Source organism: Capricornis sumatraensis, chromosome 5, assembly GCF_032405125.1.
Source record: "Capricornis sumatraensis isolate serow.1 chromosome 5, serow.2, whole genome shotgun sequence".
Taxonomy (NCBI): domain Eukaryota; kingdom Metazoa; phylum Chordata; class Mammalia; order Artiodactyla; family Bovidae; genus Capricornis; species Capricornis sumatraensis.
Window position 1 is genome coordinate 42,329,733 of NC_091073.1, and position 23,719 is coordinate 42,353,451.

Consider the following 23,719-nt stretch of genomic DNA (forward strand, 5'->3'; position numbering starts at 1 on the left):
ATTCGACAATCTGGTTCTTAACTACAGTATCCTAACCACAATTTCCCCAAATCTTTACTTCTGTGTAGTCCCTTTAGGAAACAACACAGTATTCAAAAACATTACCTTCTTACTAATACTGTATCTAAAATTATAAAATAATTGTTCTGGGATAGTTCTAAATGAAAAGGGCCAGTTTTAGCTCCATTTGAGAAATTTGCCCCAAAGGTATCAGAGGTTCCTCTAGTTAATCTCCAGCTACCTGAAAACATTTCTCTAGTTAATCTCCAGCTACCTGAAAACATTATTCTAGGGTCTTTTAAAAGCTTGCTTTAAAAAAAAAAAAAAAAAAACCAAACTACAAATCCCATGAGTCAAAGATGGATTAGAAACTGACACCTCCCCTCCAAACCCTTCCCGGTTCCCTAGAATGTAGTCTGCTAAAACTCAGGTTGAGGCATCCTGAAATATGCCTGAAAGAAATGCCTGTTGTTTCATCCCGATTTTTAATCTGTGCTCTAGCTTGGCTCCTTTAAATCGGTGCTGAGAATGAGGAAGGGAAAGGAGCTACGCAGAGCGGGATGGGCGCGGGTGTGAGCATCACCTGTTCTGAAAAGGGCATGCGCACTGTGAGGGCGCGGGCGAGGAGGCGGGGCGCGGTGGGAGGGGCCGACGGCGCCTGGCTGGCACCACTCAGATCTGCTTCTGCCCGGCTTGGGGCGCTGAGGCGGCGTTGGGAGTTGCCTTCTGCAAAGGTTGCCTGGCGTTGTCCAACATGGAGGAGGCACTGGCCTCAGGCATCACCTGCAAGAGGGACTAATCTCCGCCTGGCGTTCAGGGCAGCGGTGCAGGAGTTCCCGAGCCCAGGGACTCCGCCTGCACGCCCTGAGCCAGACCCCTGCTCTGGTTGCTCCTCCGGCGGCGGGTTTCCCGGTGGGGACGCAGCGCAAGGAGGGAGCGCGGCGGCTCTGGGTTTCCTTAAGCCATGGGCAACGAGGCGAGCCTGGAAGGGGAAGGGCTCCCCGAAGGGTTGGCGGCGGCAGCAGCGGCAGCAGCCGGAGGAGGGGCTGGCGGGGCGGGGAGCCCCTTGCACACCGTGATCCCGGCCGGCATGGAAGCGGATCTGAGCCAACTGAGCGAAGAGGAGAGGAGACAGATCGCTGCTGTCATGTCAAGGGCGCAGGGGCTGCCCAAAGGAAGCGTTACCCCGGCCGCTGCGGAGCCGCCTTCCATGCACAGGCACGCACAGCATGATGTATATATGTTCGGACATATATGTACAGCTTCTCGTGCACATATGTGCCTGCCCATATGTGCCATCACGGCAGTACATATATGTCGCTTCCGTTCATTTTATTCTTCCTAATGGGGTGGCTATAAAGAGAACATAAGCCTTCTGTTGGGTAGAATAAAAATGATGCATTACAGAGTTTCTAGTGGGATAGTCAAGGGTTGCATTCTTGGAACTGTGATTTTAGGTTGTGATTTCTGGCCTTTTGAAATCTTTTCCCTCTAGGGTGGCGTGGAGAGACGCCCTCCAGTGTTTTACTAATCTGGAAGTCTTCCATTAATACAGAACGGACGTGTTAGGAAATGGATAGAGCTGGGTGTTTACCTGTCTCTGTTTAAACCTCCTCAGTCTTTCTGGGGTCTTTTTCTCTTTGAATAATATATAAATATTTCTGTAACAATACGTTTAATTCCCTTAGAGGTGATTTGTCTTTCCTTCACACCCCACCCCCAGAGAACAGGAGCTGTTTAGGTAGAAGGCATAGAATGAATACACCTTTTATATTCAATGAGAAACCCTAAATTATGTTGTGGCGTTAAACAGATGGTTTGGTCACAGCAGTGCAGGTGATGTACATGTATTTATGAATTAGCATATGCTATTTTCTAAACCACTGCTGTTTTATGTGGAAAAGGATCTTACAGTTTATGGAAGAATGTGTGAATTTGTGTTATCTTAAAATTAGTTTCCAGTACATACTTTTAAACACTGAGCAAATAACATCTTGCATAGGAAATTAAGAGCTGATTTGTAATATTAATGTATGCATTTCCCCCTCTAGCTCTCTATTTTCCTACATCCCAATAAACTGGTTGTTTTCTAATTAGAGTACTTAGAGGGTATAATCATTGTGCCTGCCCTGCCTTTATTCTGTAAACAAACCTTTTAACTTCCCACCCTTCCCTACAGAACAGTTCTCTGACCATGGTCCTGAAACCACTCCTGCTTTATGGTAACCTAACAATTTTCATTAGATACTGGAAATATGAAAAATCTTGATGTAGGTGTAGGCTTTTATCCTCTACTTCATAAAATAAATGCACTTTCACTTAGGAGCTATAAGTATATACATATAATTTTGTCAAGTAACTAATATAGGGTAACTGTCAAATGTTTTAAGGATGATGACAATATTTATCACATAAAATCTTAAATGCATAAACTATATCAGGTAAAAACCCATTTTCTTGAAGGGAAACCCAACACTACCGGTAAAAACTGGCTTTTTCATATTGAAATGTTTTTCTGTGTTTTTTAAATTAGTGACATATTGGGCTATTCCTTTGGCATTAAGTCTTTCTTATACATTCCCTTAAGAATACGGTTTATGATATGTACTGTTTTTTTCTACTAATTAAAAGCTGACTTAGAAAAAAATTTGAATGTTCATATAGTAGATTTTTTTAGGTTAATATGAGGTGCAGTACTTTTATTAACCTTTTAAAAAATGTATGCCAGCTCTGCTGCAATTTTTCCTGAGAGCCACAAGCAACAGGTTTAGCATGCTGGTTACAGATACCAGGAAAAGTGAGAACTTTGATTTCTAAATTCCTTACTTCTATTTAGAGGGTGGCTAAAAAAATAGTACTTCAGCCTATGAAAGTATAGTGTTTTATGCATTATTTCTATCAGGTAACATAATTTTAAAGCTCTCTACTGACAGTTTTGTTACCGTAGAATTCTTAGCAATAGATTTTCTGAGTCAAAAGAGTTATTGACAAAAGCTTCATTCAAATATATAAACAATATGGGCATGATTTTGGCAAACTGTTTACATTTTACTGAAAGATTTCTATAAAAATTATAATTTTGGAAAGTTGTTATTCCCATGTGTGATAACCAAATACATACTTGGCTTATGATTTAGATTTTAAGAAACATATTAATTCAAGTGTATATAAGAAATTATATGCAAATCATTTCACATTTTAGAAGGTTACATGATGTGAATTAGACATGGTGGGGTTTTACTTTTTTTTTTTTTAAGAAATAAGGGTTCACACCCCAAAGACCTTATCTGATTATTTTTAACTGACTCATAGCAAATTATATATGATTTACAGTCATATATGCCTAAGTTTCCTTGCCTCTAAATAAGATGATAATACTTATCTATCTTGTAGAGCCATTGTAAGGATCAATTAAAAATTGACAGGACCGTTTCTGCTTGGATTTTAATTTGAAGTAAGCTTATACATATAAAAAGTAGTAATATTGCTATCAGCAGTGAATGGCACTGGCAGTGATGGCTGCAGACAAGTTGTTGGTTAAATTATTCATTGTCATGAGTTATTTTGATATATCTATAATATATCTATATTCTTTTACATACAGAGAAGTCAGTGCAGCATACTGGAAATCCTGTCCCCCATCCTCCCCACCAGGACTTAGGACTCCAGATTTCTATCACTAACTAGTTTTATGACCTTGAATTAATATCTTTGCCTCTTAAATCCTACTATCCTCTACAATGTAAAAATGAATAGAGATTTCTAAAGTTGCTTATATTTCTATTATAAAATTTTATGACTCAACACTGTCAAGTGTCATTGCTTTTTGTGTTATATTTAAAAATCTTTTAGTATTCCAGCTGCTTTTATAGTCTGACTCTTGAATGCTTTTTTTTTTCTTGTTTGTAGCTGAAACATTTTTTTTGCTGTTAATATGTGAAAGAAAAATTCTAATATGAGGATGACAATAGTGAAATGAAAAAGAGAGGTTGTATAAAACTTGAAAAGTTAAAAGCTAGAAGTTAGAGCTTACAAATGAAATAGTCCTGGATTTTGTATTCATTGCTGATCCAGGGAAATGCAGTTTTACCACTTCTACTCATTCTATTTATCCCTACAGATGTGTCATATAGATGTGAACTTTCCTGAAAGATACTTTCGATAAGTAGAATAGTGACAATTCTGACTGAACTGATTATTTTCCTTGAGGCCTCCGCTACTGGGTAGTCACCTCCACAACTCTTTGTCTTCCTAGAGCAGCAAACTAAAATGAAAATGAAATGTTTCCTTTTATATCTCAGAAGACCAGTAGAAAGTTAAAGTGAAAAGGATTCAAGAAACAGTAATCAACAGGGAAACAAAAACCTGAGATGTTCATTCATTGGTCCTTTCACTATTATTCATTCATTGATTCATCAAACATTAATACTCATCGACTAGTTACGAGCTTTGGTTCCAGTGATGCAAAGATGAGTAAAACACTTTCTCTGTACACAAGAAACAGACTGCATTTTAATCATTCTTGTTTTTAACGCAACTATTATACCCAACAAAAATTCATCAAAAGACTGTAGTTAGCTAAGGCATCTTTTTTTATTTTGCTCACTATTAAGCCTATATCTTCTCTTAATGATTATCTGTTTCTCACTTCCAGACATCCATATTTTATATTTATTTATATTATTATAGCAACTAAAACTAAATTTAATTTGTCTACCTGTTTAGATATTCTCTTACAGGGGGCTTCTATAACATAATACCACTTAATATTTATAAGACACGCATGCAGTCATAACTTTTAGTGCAGGCAGCTTGCTTTAACTTTTGGTGTTTATTGTTATCACAGATATTTGGTACTTAACAACATTTATATTTTGTTTTGTATAAATGAATTAAGTGAAGCAATATCACAGAAAAAATGATTATGTTTAATAGTATTTTCAGGGCTTCCCTGGTCGCTCAGATGGTAAAGCGTCTGCTAATGCGGGAGACCTGGGTTCGACCCCTGGGTTGGGAAGATCCCCTAGAGTAGGAAATGGCAATCCACTCTGCATAGTGTAGTTAAGAATAGATTTTTAAGTACTCTGTTTAGCTACAGATTTCTTCAATAAAATGCCTAAATAATTCTGTACAGAATAATCTCTTACGTTTGTGCCCTACAAGGGAGTGGTAAACTTTATTAATTGAATAAGTAACATTTCTAGAATAATGTGAAAATATAAACAGTGGAACTTTTAAAATATAATCAATTTTGGATTGTTTACTGTGGCTCTTCAGCCAAACCCACTGCACTATTCTTGTCTGGAGAACTCCATGGACAGAGGAGCCTGGCAGGCTACAGTCCATGGGGTCACAAAGAGCTGGACATGACTGAGCAGTTAACACTCTGCCTTTGTATGGAATGGAGCAAATGGATAATTTTAGTTCCTTTAAGTACAGGCTTCAGAGACAAGTTTTTATAATTTTTTTACCTGGAGGAAATTTCCAAAACTAAGAGTTCTGTTTATTAATCTTTTATTAGAAAATAACTTTGTGGCATACATTGCCATCTATAGTTTATTTTCTTCTGACTCGTTGCTATCTAGAAGTAATATGTCTGTGTTGCTTCCTACCATGCCTTTTTATTTATTTTTTTTTAAACAGAGAAATTTTTATTACAGGATCATGAAAAGAGATGGGTAGTTCATGCCTTAAGGACCCCAAAGTTACTAAAAGCTTTCCACAAAGCTGTTTTATAAGAAAGGTGAGGGAGGGACATGGTTAGTTGCTGCAGGCTTCTTGGTGTCAAATTTTTTGTTCTTGAAGTCAAGTCATGATCAGTCAATGATGTTCCTATAAATCACTACCAAATGAATGTTATTCTCTGTCATCCTGGTCTTAGCTAACAGGAGGCAGATCTCAGTTGTATGTCTTACATCTTGATCTATCCTCAGATTTCTGTGCCATTATATAGTGAATACAGTGAAGTTGCTCAGTCATATCTGACTCTTTGTGACCCCATGGACTGTAGCCTACCAGGCTCCTCTGTCCATGGGATTTTCCAGGCAATAGTCCTGGAGTGGATTGCCATTTCCTTCTCCAGGGGATCTTCCCAACCCAGGGATTGAACCTGGGTCTCCTGCATTGTAGACAGACGCTTTACCGTCTGCGCCACCAGGGAAGTCTGTACCATTAGGGGAAATTAAAAAATGTAAGTCATATTAAGTACCAGATGACCTGAAATGAAAATTTATAGTCTGGTCTATTGGCAGGTAAATTTTTGACAAAACAAGTTAAAACCTATACAATGTTTTGATCATCTCACATTTTAAGTGCTACTGAATCACTGTTTATCTCATTTTCTTTTAATTAAAAAGAAATCTTTTTGAAAGTTAGCAGTTTACATATATCAAAATACAGCTTGATTTATCCCATAATTCTGATGCAGCATGTTCTTATTACTTGCAGCTTTATCAGTAAATAGCTTATTTGTGGACTAATATACTTGATAAAAGTGTATATGAGAAACAAGTATTTTAATTATTTAACCATCATTTAGAATTGATGTTTCCAATTAAAAAAAAAATCTTGTATATTTGTCTATGAGTAAAAGAATTTTTGCAAATTACTTGTTAGTTTTTAAGTCATTGTCAATAATAATACCTAATATTGGTAATAGTAAATGTTATAGAAGACATTAAGTAAAGAGATCTTTATTTCTTTTCTTCCTCTGAGTAAAGTAACAGTACTTTTCAAAAGTGGGAAAACAACCAGCTTGTTGCTCTTTGTATATCAAACTGTGTCTCAGGATGCTTTAAACATCTTATTGTTATATTAGGGGATCTCAGATAAGAATGCTATTGGAAAAATAACTGAGTGATATAACACTATTTTTCCACAAGAAAGAATTGTTTCTCAAAATTTTCCTAGGAATTCTTATTCTACAAGTTTAATATGATAATATTTGATGGATATTACATTTTTTACAAAATAGGGTAAAATTGAGTAGACGATCAGGTTCCCAAGAGCACCTAAAAACCTCCTGCACCAGATCCTTTGATGTCACATTGTGTGTCTTAGGTAGCTAATGTAAATTCTAATATTAGAAAACAGTTGTTTTTAAAAACGAATATTTTCACCTCTTGGTATGCTAGTGTTTCAGAAACTAACATTTTTTGACCATAACCTTGGCTTAAAAAGGATATATCTTGTGAATGTGAATGTGAGAATGTACTGGAACATGTCTTTGCGTTGTTTTGTTGAGTTAATATATTTAAACAGACTTTAAGGATGGCCAGATTCTATTCTTAACTATTAAGTGTAAATGTGAATTGTTTTTTGTTATAAGTAGTTTCTAACTAGATATTTTAATAGTTCATCTCTTATAGTAGCAAGTATTAAATCTTTCCCCCTTCTCTTCATCTCCATGTTGCAAATCTGAACCCATGTAAAGAAAATAACAGACATTAAAAATCTTATGTTACTTACAGGATGATGTAAAAATGGATTTTAGTTATATTTATATGATCAAAATTTTGAAGATGTAAGAAAGTAACAGCTTTTTCATATAATTTTGAGTTGGTATAATTTCCATTATTTTTACTTCTGTTTGTTTCATTCTTCTAGGAGACAAGAGTTGGATAGTAGTCAACCTCCAAAGCAACCAGGAAAACCACCAGACCCTGGGCGTCCAATTCAGCCTGGTCTCAGTAAGAGCAGAACTACAGACACTCTGAGGTCAGAGCAGAAATTGCCTGGAAGAAGTCCTTCCACTATTAGCTTGAAAGAATCGAAGTCCAGAACTGATTTTAAGGACGAGCACAAGTCTAGTATGATGCCTGGCTTCCTCTCAGAGGTTAACCCTTTAAGTGCTGTTTCTTCTGTTGTAAATAAATTCAATCCTTTTGATTTGATATCAGACCCTGATGCCTCCCAGGAAGAAGCCTCCAAGAAACAAAAAATAGCTCAGAAGGAACAAGGAAAACCTGAGGGAGTCACAAAGCCTCCATCACAACAACAGTCTCCCAAGACAGTTCCTAAGCAGCCAGGACCTGTGAGGGCTCCACTTCAGCAGGAAGGTTCTCCAAAATCCGGATCCTCTCAGCCACCAGAAAAAAGTAAATCACAACCTCCAGAAACAGGAAAGCCCGCTCAGGGCTTCCCCCAGGCTCCTCAGACAGACCAGGCAAAATTGCCAATTCAGAGAGATGTATCTAGGTCTCAGACTAAACAGACAGACCCAGGAAGGGGTGAGTCGGCTAAACCCTCACTGCAGAGCCCCTCCAAGCCACCTATTCAGCAAGGAAGTCCTGGAAAATCTCCAGCCCAGCAGCCTGGACCTGAGAAACGTACCATACCACAGCCTGGGCCTGCAAAGCCTCTAGCTCAACAACTGGGAACAGCAAAGCCCCTGGCCCAAGCTCCAGGGGCAGCGAAATCCCTGGCTCACCAGCCCGGGCCACAGTCTCCAGCTCAGCCGCCTGGGCCAGCAAAGGCTCCAGCTCAGCAGGTTGGGACAACAAAGCCTCAGGCCCAGTTGTCTGGGCCAGGCAAGACTCCACCTCAACAGCCTGGCCCAACGAAACCCCCTCCTCAACAGCCGGGCCCAGTGAAGCCCCCTCCTCAACAGCCGGGCCCAGCGAAGCCCTCTCCTCAACAGCCTGGTCCAGCGAAACCCCCTCCTCAACAACCTGGTCCAGTGAAGCCGCCTCCTCAACAGCCTGGTCCAGCGAAACCCCCTCCTCAACAGCCTGGTCCAGCGAAACCCCCTCCTCAACAGCCTGGTCCAGCGAAGCCCCCTCCTCAACAACCTGGTCCAGCGAAGCCGCCTCCTCAACAGCCTGGTCCAGTGAAGCCCCTTCCTCAACAGCCAGGCCCAATGAAGCCCCTTCCTCAACTGCCAGGTTCAGCGAAACCCCCTCCTCAACTGCCAGGCCCAGCGAAGCCCCCTCCTCAACAGCCTGGTCCAGCGAAGCCCCCTCCTCAACTGCCAGGTCCAACGAAGCACCCTCCTCAACAGCCAGGACCTGTAAAACCCTCAGCTCAGCAATCTACAAAACCAGTAAGCCAAACAGGAGCTGGAAAACCTCTACAGCCACCAACGTTTCCATCTGCAGCACAGACTCCAGTACACGGCCTGCCTAAAACCATCTGCCCTCTTTGCAATACCACTGAACTTCTGTTGCATGTTCCAGAAAAGGCCAATTTTAACACATGCACTGAGTGTCAGACCACTGTTTGTAGCCTGTGTGGGTTTAATCCCAATCCTCATTTAACTGAGGTAAGTTCAATTTTTTCATGATGTTCATGCTCTTAAAACATATCACCGTCTTCCACAGACAGTGGTTAGTTTATCACTGATATGATAGGATGGCATTGTTTTTCTATGTTTCTTTTCTTCTTTTCCTCCTCCTTTCGTCTTTTTCTTCTCTGCCAAATGTAAATCAGAGTTTTTTCAACGTTTCCTTCAGTAATAATATTTCTCCAAAACATTACTATAATTTCTGATAAATTTGACACATAAAGGAAGTATGAATTGATTGAAAAATGCAGAGCATTTACTCATTGCATTCTGGGCTTAAAGTCCACACTGTTATATTACATTAATATACTACATTAATTTTTATTTTTATTTTTTACATTAACTTTTAAATTCATGCTCCGATCTACCTATCATATAATACTCTTGATGTGATATTTTTATATGGGATCCTGTTTATGCTTGGGAAAAAAGCAGACAAGGTTTTTAGATTCTAAATACAATTTTAATATAAAACTACACATCCCCTTCCTGCCAGTGATTTTTGCCATGATCTATGAGAGCATGCTTCCCTCCTTAGTTAGAGTCATTCATAAAAGTATAAATGACATCATAAAATGAAGTCATTAGAGCAGGTTCGACACTGATGGCTGTTTACATAGAAAGATCACAGTTTGTAATTCCAGGTCTTTGGGTAAATGTTTCTGACTTACTGAGTCATGAATAGGCCAGTTGTGACACAAATGGGTTTAAGATTGTTTAATCTGATTCAGGTTAGAAAAGTTATTCTCAGCAAGCCAGTTAATGCTAACTTAGCACTTAAAGACCCTGGATAAAGTAGCGTTTTAATAGGTAGAGATTCGGGGACCTTTTCAGGGAAGGGACAAAAAGCGTAAAACTGCAGAAGAACTTAGAAATTCTCTGGAGTTAAGAAATAATACAGTGAAGATGATATAATAATATAAGTGAGAATAAGAGGGGTTAGGATCCAAAAGAAGATGTTTTTAAAAGAAATGCAATAGTCCCTACCCGAGGAGAAAGCACAGAAACCATTTAGTCCATCTGGAGAACAGCTGTTAGTGGGCTGTGCGTGCCTGATGTGTGTGAACAGCCCAAGAAGAAATGGAGGCAGCAGTCATTGAAGGATTGTGTGATTTAAATATCTCCCAGAGTGGAGACTCATGTACTGTCATTCTCACTGAAATCCCCTTTCTGTTAAAAAAAAAGTGATGATTATTGGTAGCTGTTAAGTTCATTTGGATACTTACTGTGATGAAAGATGATAATGATGTCCATTTAAAGTATGTCAACCTGTGATTTTTTGCCAAAGTATCTTTATTCTTTTTACCAGAAGTCATATTGAGTACTCTACCATTTTAGATAAGGGATTCTTTAATGGTAAAATTGGAATTAACAAGAACATTTATGTTGTGGAGGAGATCAGATTATAAATAGTTTGTTTATATATTTGTAGCTTTTTTTTTAATATCTTAAACTTTTCTGCATTCTTATTTTAAAAAAATTTATTAAAGTATAGTTGATGTATAAAATTGTTACAAGTGTACAGCATATTGATTTACAAGTTTAAAGGTTATATTCCATTTATAATTATAAAGTGTTTGCTGTATTCTCCATGTTGTACAATATATTCATATGGCTGATTTCATATATAATAGTTTTATACTTCTTAATCCTTTACCCCCAAGCTGCCCCTCCCCCTTTTCTTCTGCCCACCAGCAACCACTGGTTTGTTCTCTATATCTGTGTGTCTGCTTCTTTTTTGTTATGGTCACTAGTTGTATTTCTTAGATTCTGTGTATAAGTGATATCATACAGTATTCGTCTTTCTCTGTCAGACTTATTTCACTTAGTATTCTCCAAGTCCATCCAGATTGCTGCAAATAGCAAAATTTCATTCTTTCTTCCAGCTGAGTAGTATTCCATTGTGTGTGTGTGTGTGTGTATTTATAAATTTTGATAAAGATGTGTTTCTGGCCATAGTATACCATCTTCTTAGGAATGTGTAGTAATAATGTATCAAACAGTAAGATGGTCATTTTATACAATGTTAGTCCTGACTCTGTGACAGTTTGTAAGACAGAAACATGTACTTGGACCTTCAAGCTAAATATATTATTTGAGTACCTACAAAGTGGAAGATGTTTTACTGTATGTGTGGTAGGATATAAAGATAAGTAAAACATAATATTGATCTCTACATGATTCAGGTATACTAGGTTAGATAATACATGCACAAGGAAATATAACATGTGGTCAAATAATAAAAGCTGTGAAGCACATGAGCAAACATGATGGACTATAGGGTAGGAAGTGTCATTTCCAGTGGGTGAGATTAAGGAGAGATTTGTGTAGAAAATGGCATTTGTGCTAGGTCTGTAAAGATGGATATTATTTCAACAGGTAAAGGACGTGAAAGGGAGTAATGATTCGGTCTAAGACCTAGAGCCAGAATAATGCAAAGTGTATTTAGAAAATTGGCATAACTCTAGGTTGGCTGAAGTGATGGGGAGGAAATGAGCAATGAGATTGGAGAGAAGTTGAATTCAGATTTTGGCATTCCACATAGTAGCAGTGAGCATTCTGCTTTTTGAAGCTTACCTTAATTAATGTAGTCATATTTCCAATCCTTCATTAATTTTACAAATGTGTATCAAATGCCTAGTTGTGAAACACTGACAAGTACTTTGATAGAATTAAGTATTTGTTAGATATGGTGTTTTCCTTCAACCAGGAAATAGAGGAAATAAAATTTGTAGATAAGAAGGGGAAAAACAAATATATAAGAAAACTAGCTTACTGTAGGGCTTTACAGTTCACATAGTTCTTTCCTGTTTGTTTTATCAGAATTAAGTTTCCAAGTAATTCTGTGGTTGTATAGTCTGTTTTCTCTGTTATATTTTCTTAATTATAGAGAAAATTGGTTTTTAAGTGGTTATTATGGTTGCTTTACTTGTTAGGATCAACCTGATAGTAAATAACTAGAACCCAAACTAAATGTCGGAGAAGACAATGGCACCCCACTCCAGTATTCTTGCCTGGAAAATCCCATGGATGGAGGAGCCTGGTGGGCTACAGTCCATGGAGTCACTAAGAGTCAGACATGACTGAGCAACTTCACTTTCACTTTTCACTCTCATGCATTGGAGAAGGAAATGGCAACCCACTCCAGTGTTCTTGCCTTGAGAATCCCAGGGATAGGGAAACCTAGTGGGCTGCTGTCGATGGGGTTGCACAGAATCAGACACGACTGAAGTGACTTAGCAGCAAACTAAATCTTCTGATTCCAAATCCATTTACTCATGGTAAGAAGAAAGAAAGGGCTATGATATCAGATGAAGTAATCATGACTATCTGTAACAGTATCACAACTTTCTTCATGGAAATACAAGTATTTGACCTGGGAATGTGAAGAATGGTAACTTGGACATACTGGACAGGAGCTTGGAATGTGGGAGCAGGTAGAAGATCTCAGTGGCTTAAAAAAAGAAAGCATCCCCATTATTAACGAGATGAGTGTGGGCAAATCATTTACACTTTCTCTATCAGTAACACCATATGAACAATGGAAACAATATGTTCTCTGCTGAACACAGTGAATTGTTAGGATTAACTGAGCATTTGTATAGAAGGTATTTTTCAATATATGAAGTTCTTTTGAAGTTGTAATATTATCTGCCATGGATAATCTGATATTTTAAACAGTTGATTTTGAAAGTTTACCCTCAAATTATTTTCTACAGATACAATATTATAAATTGTTGGATTCTGTGATAGCAATCAAGAGCCATTTGATCTACAGTGTTGAAACATTTCATTTTAACTTTAATTTTCAAAAGGAAATGAAAAGTAGCACTCCTCTCCTACCACAGAGTGATATAAAGGAGAAAACAAATAAAACATTTCTCAACCAGGAGTCAAATGCACTAAATCTATTACTCTGCTAGTAAATCTGTCCTTAATTTGGACACTGACCCTCTGCCATCCTATTTTCTCATATTCAATGGAGAAGCAAAACAGAAATAAATACAGAAAAAAACTGCTGATTACCCATTTTGAATGATGGAGACGTTCATTGTAAATGAGCAGTTTGGAGAGACTCACTTGACATTTTAGCAATACCACCACATGAAGGATTAGAGGAACTAGTGGAAAACAAAACACCTGACCTCAAAGGAGAGCATCTGCTCAGAAAATAAAAAGAACTTGTAAAATTCGTACCAATAATTAGTATACTCCAATTTCACTGTGCTGACTTGAAGATAAAAATGGGCCCAGTTGATGTTTTGGAAAAGAGAGACCCAGAATTTTCCCATCAAATTATCTAGCTACTTAATTGAGGACCTACTATGTTTCAGGCACTTTCTGGACTGTCCTAGATGTAAGAGTGAACAAAATAGTCAAAAAGTGTGTATTGGTCAGAGTGGCAAATAACACGTATAGTGGGACGGATGGTAATAAGTGTTATGGAGAAAAATGAAGTAGGAGAGGGTTATAGCACAAACCAAGGGAAGGGGTTGGTGATGTATTGGTGAGGTCCCTTCATTCCCTGTCATTCGGGGATTAGCATGTGGGAGTTGATGGATGACTCAGGAATCTGGAATTTTTAGTGGTGACTAAAGGTCTAATTTATGTGTATAGTTCTAACTGAGGCTGAGGGTTTGAAGGGGGCTAAATAAGGAAAGGGTGGAAATGTACCCAGGAATGTTTAGAGTTCTGAGATCCCCCTCTTTACTCTTCCCTGTGGTGTTGTGGAGGCTGGGAGTAAGCATTTTATCTCCAGTATAGGGAGCTCTTTCTAAGTGCCTGCCCATGGAATTGTAGACATTTTGAGGAGGTAGTTATCTGAAATTCTGAGGTTCCCTTGGAACTCTGAGAGCTCTGGGGCTCTAAGAGAAATATTTAAAAATTATGGAAATTATATCTAAGAGCTTATTATTTCTAAGAGTTCCAGCTTATTATTTCTAAGAAATTATATCTAAGAGTTTCAGAAAGAAAGAATCAAGGCTACAGAGGCAAGCTCTAGAAAAAAGGAAGTCTTCAGATTTTGATCCACCAGTAGTCAAGCATGATTAACAAAATGCCTGATAAATATATCCTGGTGAAATGATGTGATTTCCAGGGATAAGGAGAACATTTGAAAGACTTCTACAGAGGAAAAAAAATATCATCTACAAAAAGATGAAAAATCAGGCATCTGTATAATAGTCATATCAACACAGAAGACAGCAGAGAGGGAACAATTTCTTTACATTTCTAGAGATTGTGATATGATGAATTCTTTAAGCAATCGAGAGGGGGTGTGCGAGCAGCTTAAGAATTTTTTCATATTTAAGAGTCCATAAAAATCATTAGCAGTCTATATATATATACTTCCCTCATAGCTCAGTTGGTAAATCATCTATCTGCAATACAGGAGACCTGGGTTTGATTCCTGGGTTGGGAAGATCCCCTGGAGAAGGAAATGGCAATTCACTCCAGTGTTCTTGCCTAGAGAATCCCATAGACAGAGGAGCCTGGCGGGCTCCAGGCCGTGGGATCACAAGAGTCAGACATGACCTAATGACTAAACCACCACACACGTGTACACAGGTGCACACATGTATATATCACAGTCACTGGAGTTCTTCTATTAAAATGGAAAATGAAGAGAGTGGGATGGAGTAGCTGACCCCAGAAATGAAGAAAACTAGAAAGACATTATCATTTTTTCCAAACTGTAATTGTATAATAGTAGTGGAATGTGAGATGATATTAGATGGTATTCAGATCAAAGTAAAAAGTTATGCATTATTTAACTGTGTTAAAATATTTAATTAATATATCAATTATATTTTTTTGAACATTGCTTAGTGAAGTGAAAGTCGCTTAGCTGTGTCCGACTCTTTGCAACCCCAAGGACTATACAGTCCATGGAATTCTCCAGGCCAGAATACTGGAGTGGGTAACCTTTCTCTTCAGGGGATCTTCTCAACCCAGGAATCGAACCCGTGTCTCCTGCTTTGCAGGTGGATTCTTTACCGACTGAGCTATCAGGGAAGCCTGTTGTGGCTAAAGACAGTCCTAAAACAGGTGGTAATAAATAGGATTTTTTTTTAAAAAATGTAGCTTTTAAAGGAGAAAATATACGTCTTAAATTTATAAATCACAGCTTATTATTTGATATTATAATGGCAGCCACAAGACAACGTCAAAGCAAAAGTTGACCCTGATCAATTCTGAAGAGTAAAACTTGGTGACCGAGAGACAGGCTTTTACTTTTAATGTCATATATTTTGTGCTATTTTTTAGCCTTATAAATCCATCTTATAATTAATACTTGAGTAATTTAAAATTTTCTCATTTATCACATGATTGGTTAAGCAGTTTATATGAGGTGAAGGAAAGGGTAAATTAGATTCTCAGTTTTCACATCTTTAGCCTTGGCATCTGCTTGGTGAAATGACAAGAATTTTAGTTATAAATAACAGTTGATTTGAAATGCCTTATGCCTGTCATGCCAGATTTGGTCAGTTTCTTTCATTTGTTCTTTGCTTGTCACAGCCATGACAAGCAAAAACTGGCACTATTTTTCATGAACCCAATAAAGATAAATACAAGTCCCTTGATTCTAAGCATAAAATTTTTATTTAATAGAAGATAAAAAATATTTTGGTTTTTTTGCTACTCTCTGATAATGCTTATGGCATCTTTCATAGTATTTAATACAAAAATACCCTGACTATAACAAACTTAATTTCTCTATCTAAGGTAATTTTCTCATGAGTTGAGAGGAATAGAAATAATAATTTAAAAATCTGCATTACTTAAATATGTTCAGAAATGCCATGTTTGTTTAGCTCTCGTTTTCCACGAGGTCCAGTGTACAGCATTTTCCTCATGACTTTGGTGTTCCTCATGTAAAATAAATATGTATTTGTCATGCTCTACCTGTAAGTTTAATCTGTAGCACCAAAGCCTTTTTTTTAATTGGAGCTTTTAAATTACGAGATGTTTCAGGTGTCTTTCTGCATGTCCAGCTTTTATATATACTAAGTCAGTTGCTAAATATCACAACTTGTATGATGTTCTGTATAGCTTAGTAAGAACAGATGTTCTGCCATGAAAGTAGATACCCACAACTAACAGAATCATTTATTGGATCAGTAAACTTATTACAGTGATGGGATAACTTGCTCATTGTTCATATCCCTTGAGAAATCACACATACCTAACACTCTGTCTCCCCTGTTACCATATCTTAATTAGCTTAGATAAAAACAGACCCTTATACACATTTCAAAAACACTGTATTGAAGGCAAGATGTAAATTATTTATTCACTTCAGTTCAGTCTCTCAGTCATGTCTGACTCTTTGCATCCCCATGAACTGCAGCACATCACACGTCCCTGTCTATCACCAATTCCCGGAGTTTACACAAACTCATGTCCGTCGTGTCGGTGTTGCCATCCAGCCATCTCATCCTCTATCATCCCCTTCTCCTCCTGCCCCCAATCCCTCCCAGCATCAGGGTTTTTTCCAATGAGTCACTCTTTGCATGAGGTGGCCTAAGTATTGGAGTTTCAGCTTCAACATCAGTCCTTCAAATGAACACACAGGACTGATCTCCTTTAGAATGAACTGATTGGATCTCCTTGCAGTCCAAGGGACTCTCAAGAGTCTTCTCCAACACCACAGTTCAAAAGCATCAATTCTTCGGCACTCAGCTTTCTGCACAGTCCAACTCTCACATCCATACGTGACCACAGGAAAAACCATAGCCTTGACTAGATGGACCTTTGTTGGCAAAGTAATGTCTCTGCTTTTGAATATGCTATCTAGGTTGGTCATAACTTTCCTTTCAAGGAGGAAGCATCTTTTAATTTCATGGCTGCAGTCACCATCTGCAGTGATTCTAAAGCCCCCCAAAATAAAGTCTGACACTGTTTCCACTGTTTCCCCATTTCCCATGAAGTGATGGGACCAGATGCCATGAACTTAGTTTTCTGAATGTTGAGCATTAAGCCAACTTTTTCACTCTCCTCTTTCACTTTCATCAAGAGGCTTTTTAGTTCCTCTTCACTTTCTGCCATAAGGCTGGTGTCATCTGCATATCTGGGGTTATTGATATTTCTCCCAGAAATCTTGATGCCAGCTTGTGCTTCATCCAGCCCAGCATTTCTCATGATGTACTCTGCATAAAAGTTAAATAAGCAGGGTGACAATATACAGCCTTGACGTTCTCCTTTACCTATTTGTAACCAGCCTGTTGTTCCATGTCCAGTTCGAACTGTTGCTTCCTGACCTGCATACAGATTTCTCAAGAGGCAGGTCAGGTGGTCTGGCATTCCCATCTCTTTCAGAATTTTCCACAGTTTACTGTGATCCACACAGTCAAAGGCTTTGGCATAGTCAAGAAAGCAGAAATAGATGTTTTTCTGGAACTCTCTTGCTTTTTCCATGATCCAGCGGATGTTGGCAATTTGATTTCTGGTTCCTCTGCCTTTTCTAAAACCAGCTTGAACATCTGGAAGTTCACGGTTCACATATTGCTGAAGCCTGACTTGGAGAATTTTGAGCATTACTTTACTAGCATGTGCTGCTGCTGCTGCTGCTAAGTCGCCCCAGTTGTGTCCGACTCTGTGCGACCCCATAGATGGCAGCCCACCATGCTCCCCCATTCCTGGGATTCTCCAGGCAAGAAGACGGGAGTGGGTTGCCATTTCCTTCTCCAATGCATGAAAGTGACTCCTAGTGTGACCCCATGGACTGCAGCCTATCAGGCTCCTCCATCCATGGGATTTGCCAGGCAAGAGTATTGGAGTGAAATGAGTGCAATTGTGTGGTAGTTTGAGCATTCTTTGGCATTGCCTTTCTTTGGGATTGTAATGAAAACTGACCTTTTCCAGTCCTGTAGCCACTGCTGAGTTTTCCAAATTTGCTGGCGTATTGAGTGCAGCACTTTCACAGCATCATCTTTCAGGATTTGAAATAGCTCAACTGGAATTCCACCACCTCCACTACCTTTGTTCGTAGTGATGCTTTCTAAGGTCCACTTGACTTCACATTCCAGTATGTCTGGCTCTAGGTGAGTGATCACACCATCGTGATTATCTGGGTCATGAAGATCTTTTCTATACAGTTCTGTGTATTCTTGCCACCTCATCTTAATATCTTCTGCTTCTGTTAGATCCATACCATTTCTGTCCTTTATTGAGTCTGTCTTTGCATGAAATGTTCTCTTGGTATCTGTCATTTTCTTGAAGAGATCTCTAGTCTTTCCCATTCTATTTTCCTCTATTTCTTTGCATTGATCGCTGAGGAAGGCTTTCTTATCTCTCCCTTCTATTCTTTGAAACTCTGCATTCAAATGGGAATATATTTCCTTTTCTCCTTTGCTTTTTGCTTCTCGTCTTTTCACAATTATTTTTAAGGCCTCCTCAGACAGCCATTTTGCTTTTTTGCATTTCTTTTCCATGGGGATGGTCTTGATCCCTGTCTCCTGTACAATGTCATGAATAATTTTCTTCCTTGAAGTAATGCCAATATCAAAAACATCAGAAAGCATCAATAGATCTGGTTGTAGTCCTAACTCTGCCCTTTACGCATCTGTACTCTTGCTGATATTACTATGAGTTGAGTTAAAAGTAGTCCTAGTTACCTTTGATAAAGAAGCCTTTTTCTTACTTTACTGTTACTGTTATTCAGTTAGGTCACTGTAATTTTTCTGAGTGTTTGGTTTCCTTATTTATAGGGCTTGTCATATACTAAAAATCACATATGGCCACAAGTGGAAGCGCTTTGAAATTGAAATGAATAAATTATTTGTACTTATTATCATTACTATTGCTATTATTGTTTATAAAAATTGTAATAAGTATGGATAGTGCCATCATTGTTAACTTTGCTTCTCACTGAGAAACTGAGGTTAAGAATTTAAGTGACTTGCAAGGTAGCGTTACTTGGCAATGATCTCATACAAGAAGCTAGATCTGAATTTAGTGTCTTTTTTTTAAATAGGAGAGCACATTCTTTTTAAATAGATTCTAGGTTACAGAAGAAGTGTGTGTGTATGTATGTGCACGCACACACATGAATGGAGTTGGGGCGTGAAAGAGAGAGGGAGAATTTTACATATTCTTAAAGTTAAAAAAAATCAACCTTCTTGAGAATGACAGACATGGAGAACCAACTTACGGTTACCAGAGGGGAAAGTGGGGTAGAGGTATAAATTGTGGATTTGAGATTAGCAGATATATATTACTATATATAAAATAATAAAACAACAGGGACCTACTGTATAGCACTGTATACAGGGAACTATATTCAACTATATTATAATAATCTATAATGAAAAAGAATCTTTGAAAATAATATATATGTGTGTATATCTATATATATGAATCACTTTACATCTGAAACTAACACAACATGGTAAATCAACTATACTTCAGTACGTAAAAGACATAATCTTGGCAGCAGTTATTTTTGAAATTTAGTGTAAAAAAATTGAGGTCCTTATTTTATACCTTTTTTCTCAGCCTCATTCAAACCAGAGCTTTATATTGCTGAGTTTGTTTTGTTCTTCTGAGCCAGCCATTCTGTTAGGTTTTGAAAATAGAGATAAATTTGGTAACTTTGCTCACTCTTAAGAATAGAACTCAGTTTATAAGGAGAGTCAGTAATTCAGAAAATTCAGATTGGATCTTGTTCGTAAAATAGAATATGATGAAGATCACATAGATGAGGTCTGTTCTCATCTGAATTTAAAACAATAAAACCACCTTTTCATTCTTCCTCTCTAATCAAAGATTTTTAAATCATTCGCTGAACAAATATGACATTTCTGTCATTTGTTCAGGGAAGTAAGACTTCAGTTGAATTCATAAAATAAAAGTTAGGATTAGATTTCTACTTACATAAAACAATTTGAAGAAGTCAGTGACAGGCTTCTTCATGTGAACGTATAGCTAGACATTCTATAGTTGTGTTTGTTGGGAAAAATTTTAATATATAAGTTTATGTGTTATTTAACTTGAAAGGGGAAGGATTGAGATTAGTCAGAAAGAAATAAATGTAATTAGAAATGTATAAAGGATCTATGAAAAAAAGGTGAAATTAAGTTAAAGCTGATGAAGTGTAATTTTATAATCATGTTTTCCTTAAATGCATTCTTGAAAATGCACATATACATGCAATTATATAAAATTTAAATAAATTAAAAGGGACTCCCATTCACAGAAAGCTGAAAGAGGCTAAAATCCCTTATGAAACTTTGTATTTTTACACATTTTAATATATTTTTTATATTTCATGTATGTATTTTTAAAAGTTCTTCTTTCCTCTCCAAGTTAACATATAAGTGATTTTCTTAATTCCAATTACCATCTGTTTGAATTAAAGATATGTAACTTTCATATGAGTTCACAAAGTTTACAAGACCTTTGATTCTTTTCACTAAAGTAACTTTTTTTCATTTTTAAGTGAAATAATGGGGCAGTCAGTAAGCTATTTAAATAACTGCACAAATTTTGCCTACTTGGAATTCTTGGATCACAGGCTACAAAACAGTGTGATAGCTCAAGTTATGTTAATCATTTGAGATATAAAAGTTTGAGATCACCATGTGAGAGGCAGTCAGAAGTGTTAATATCTAACATATGGAGTTCAGTTTACTGATTCAGGATCCTCTTCTCTCTTTTTTTTTTTAGGATCCCCTTCTCTTTGTGTCACTGAGTATAGTACAAATGTATTTTCATGTCTGTGCTCTGTAATTATTTTGTAAATTGTACTTTGGTTAAAGTGTCAATTATTTTTGTTTGTTTTGGAGTGCACTGACATATGTATTCAAATATACTTTTATCATTTTATCCTGTTTTGTGAAGATTTGCAATGTCATTGCTAGCTTTTGGTGAACAGTATTAGCCTTTATGAAGAAAACAGAGCATGTTAGGTCATATTTCACAAGGTGTGATAATGGTTTCTGCATTGTACTGCAGAAATTATCTACACAGTTTCAGAAGGTAGCCATTCAAATTCTGGATGGATTGTCTTAAATAAAACTGTTTCTCCAATTTGCTGAGTGTGTTATCAAGGAATGTAAGTATCTAGTTTTTAACCAAAGGATGTTGTTCATGAATATGCACAGCTATTCAGTGAGCCATCTATAGTCAACCTGCTGTCAGGAGGTAGCTGCCTCCATGGAGGAGATCATGTGGGTTGGGCATTGCTTGAATAGCAGAAACATCATCTGTTATCAAACTTCAGCTTGGGTTTCTCTTTATAATATTATACATTTTTTAATAATTATATTGTTTAATTATATATTCTATGACATTCAAAGTAATATGAATAACAGATATTTTAAAGAATTTCAGAGGTAGGAAACATTTATAATAATTCATTATTACATAATATCTAAACTTTACTTGCTATCTAACACAGAGGTAAGAGTCATCATAAGAAGTGGTTATTTTTTTTAAGAGTACATGAGGATAGGAGAAAAGAAGAATTAATTGGAAAAGAAAAGCAATATGTGAGTCTAAATGCTGTGGTTCAAACTATAGTTGGGACAGTAGAGAAGGGGCAGACCTTATAATGGAGAATGGAATACTAAGTTATAAGGCAGAGACGTCATCGTGGACCATAAAGGTGAGGAAGCATTTCTGTGGATGGAGGAGGAGTACAAATTTTGAATCAGAACTCGGGTAAGAGAGAATGAGAACCCTGCCTTGATGGAGTAAATGATACATTTAGATCTTATGGTTTGCAGAAAAGTTTAGTTGTGATGCATCAAGAAAGACCTAACAGATCTTAGTAGAAGGGCAGGGTGAATGTATGATGGAAGAAAATATATTCATAATATGAATAGTATGCGAACACTGCTGCTGCTGCTGCTGCTAAGTCGCGTCAGTCGTGTCTGACTCTGTGCGAACACTAGCAAATATAAATTCCCAATATTGCATTCATCTTTTTGTCTTTTAGCTGACTTCAGAAAAACTCTAAAGTTTTACTTATTTTTAAAAAATATTTCTTGGATTATAGTTGCTTTACAATGTTGTGTTAGTTTCTGCTGTACATCAAAGTGAATCAGCTGTACGTATACGTATATTCCCTCTTTTTTGGATCTCCTTCCCACTTAGGTCACCACAGAACATTGAGTAAAGTTTGCTGTGCTATACAGCAGATTCTCATTAGTTAGTTATTTCATACATACTATCAATCGTGTATATAAAAATGATAGTGTATATATCCTAATCTCCCAATTCATGCCACCTCCCCTTACCCCCTTGGTATCCATACTTTTGTTTTCTACATCTGTGTCTCTTTCTGCTTTGTAAATAAGATCATCTGTACCACAATTTTCAGATTCTACATGCTATGTTGTTGAGCAGGGATTTCATTATAAACTTTATGTAGATTCTGTGTTTAAAATTTTCAGTTCGGGGCACATTGAAGGGTAGATGTTAGTCACTATGCCTTCTGGATACTTCTTTTTTTTTTTCTTTTGAGAAACTTGCATTCTCTTTTGAAGCTAAATAGATTCATAATAGTTCCAAGTAGGAATATGCTTTAATTCTGGAACCCCAACATTTGTCAACTCACCTTATTTGTTAGATGTATTGTGTTAACTATCTTGAATTATTATTAAAGACACAACCTTAAAAATCAGAATCTATTTTTTGGTACTTTTTTGATAGTGGCACCAATAATTGAAGGTTTATGTGAAATTCACAATTAAACTTTCAAGTGGTACCTCTTGAAACATTTAATAATATTTTTATGATTATCCAGCAAAAGCCTTAGTCAGTGAAGTTGTGTTACTATATTTCACATGACTCAGCTCTGATACATAACTCACCAAAAGGCTCAGAAAAAGAGAACCCTGGGAGATTGGATTTAATAGGGAGGTGTGTTAATAATTATCAGCATTCACCTTAGAATACACTGTGACCTCAGCAGAAATTCTGGTTGAGTCCTTTCTTACCCCTATTTATGTAGCATATTAAGTCAGAAGACTGAATGAACAATTTTATGCCTTTTTTGTTCCTTTCCATAGAGCTAATTGAATTAGAGTAGTTCATTAAACAGTTGTGTCTCCAGTTCTTGAATGCCATTTATTCGCTTGCTGTAAGCAATGTGGGGAAAGGAAGAAATGACTTTTTTTTTTTATCATTTGTCATATAAAATCTAGAATTTAGGAATAGTTAAAGCATGGCATACTTATCTAACGCAAATACTTTCATTTTAGTGCCTGTAAAGCTCTAAAGTTCACATTGCAAAGAGACTTAAAAATTTACTGATAAAACAACAACAACAAAATTTACTGATAAAACCAATGCATCCAAAGAAATTGGTTGAGGGCAGGTTGAGGGGGAACTTGCAGGAAGAAAAAAAGGATTCATGAAAGGCCAGATCAGACAGTGGCTTTGGAAATACTGATACAGTAGAAGGCTCCCCTGGTATTATTTATTGCCTTTCTC

At 37.1% G+C, this 23,719-nt stretch overlaps 1 protein-coding gene across 1 annotated transcript in view; it reads left to right on the top strand.

Moving 5' to 3' along the window:
• The first annotated feature begins 964 nt into the window (after positions 1 to 964).
• Positions 965 to 23,719, top strand: part of PCLO (piccolo presynaptic cytomatrix protein) — a 375,834-nt gene continuing 353,079 nt past the window's right edge. The window contains exons 1-2 of the mRNA XM_068973161.1: positions 965 to 1,218; positions 7,606 to 9,259. Coding sequence (XP_068829262.1) covers positions 965 to 1,218; positions 7,606 to 9,259 — 1,908 coding nt within the window. The remainder of the gene's footprint in view (positions 1,219 to 7,605; positions 9,260 to 23,719) is intronic.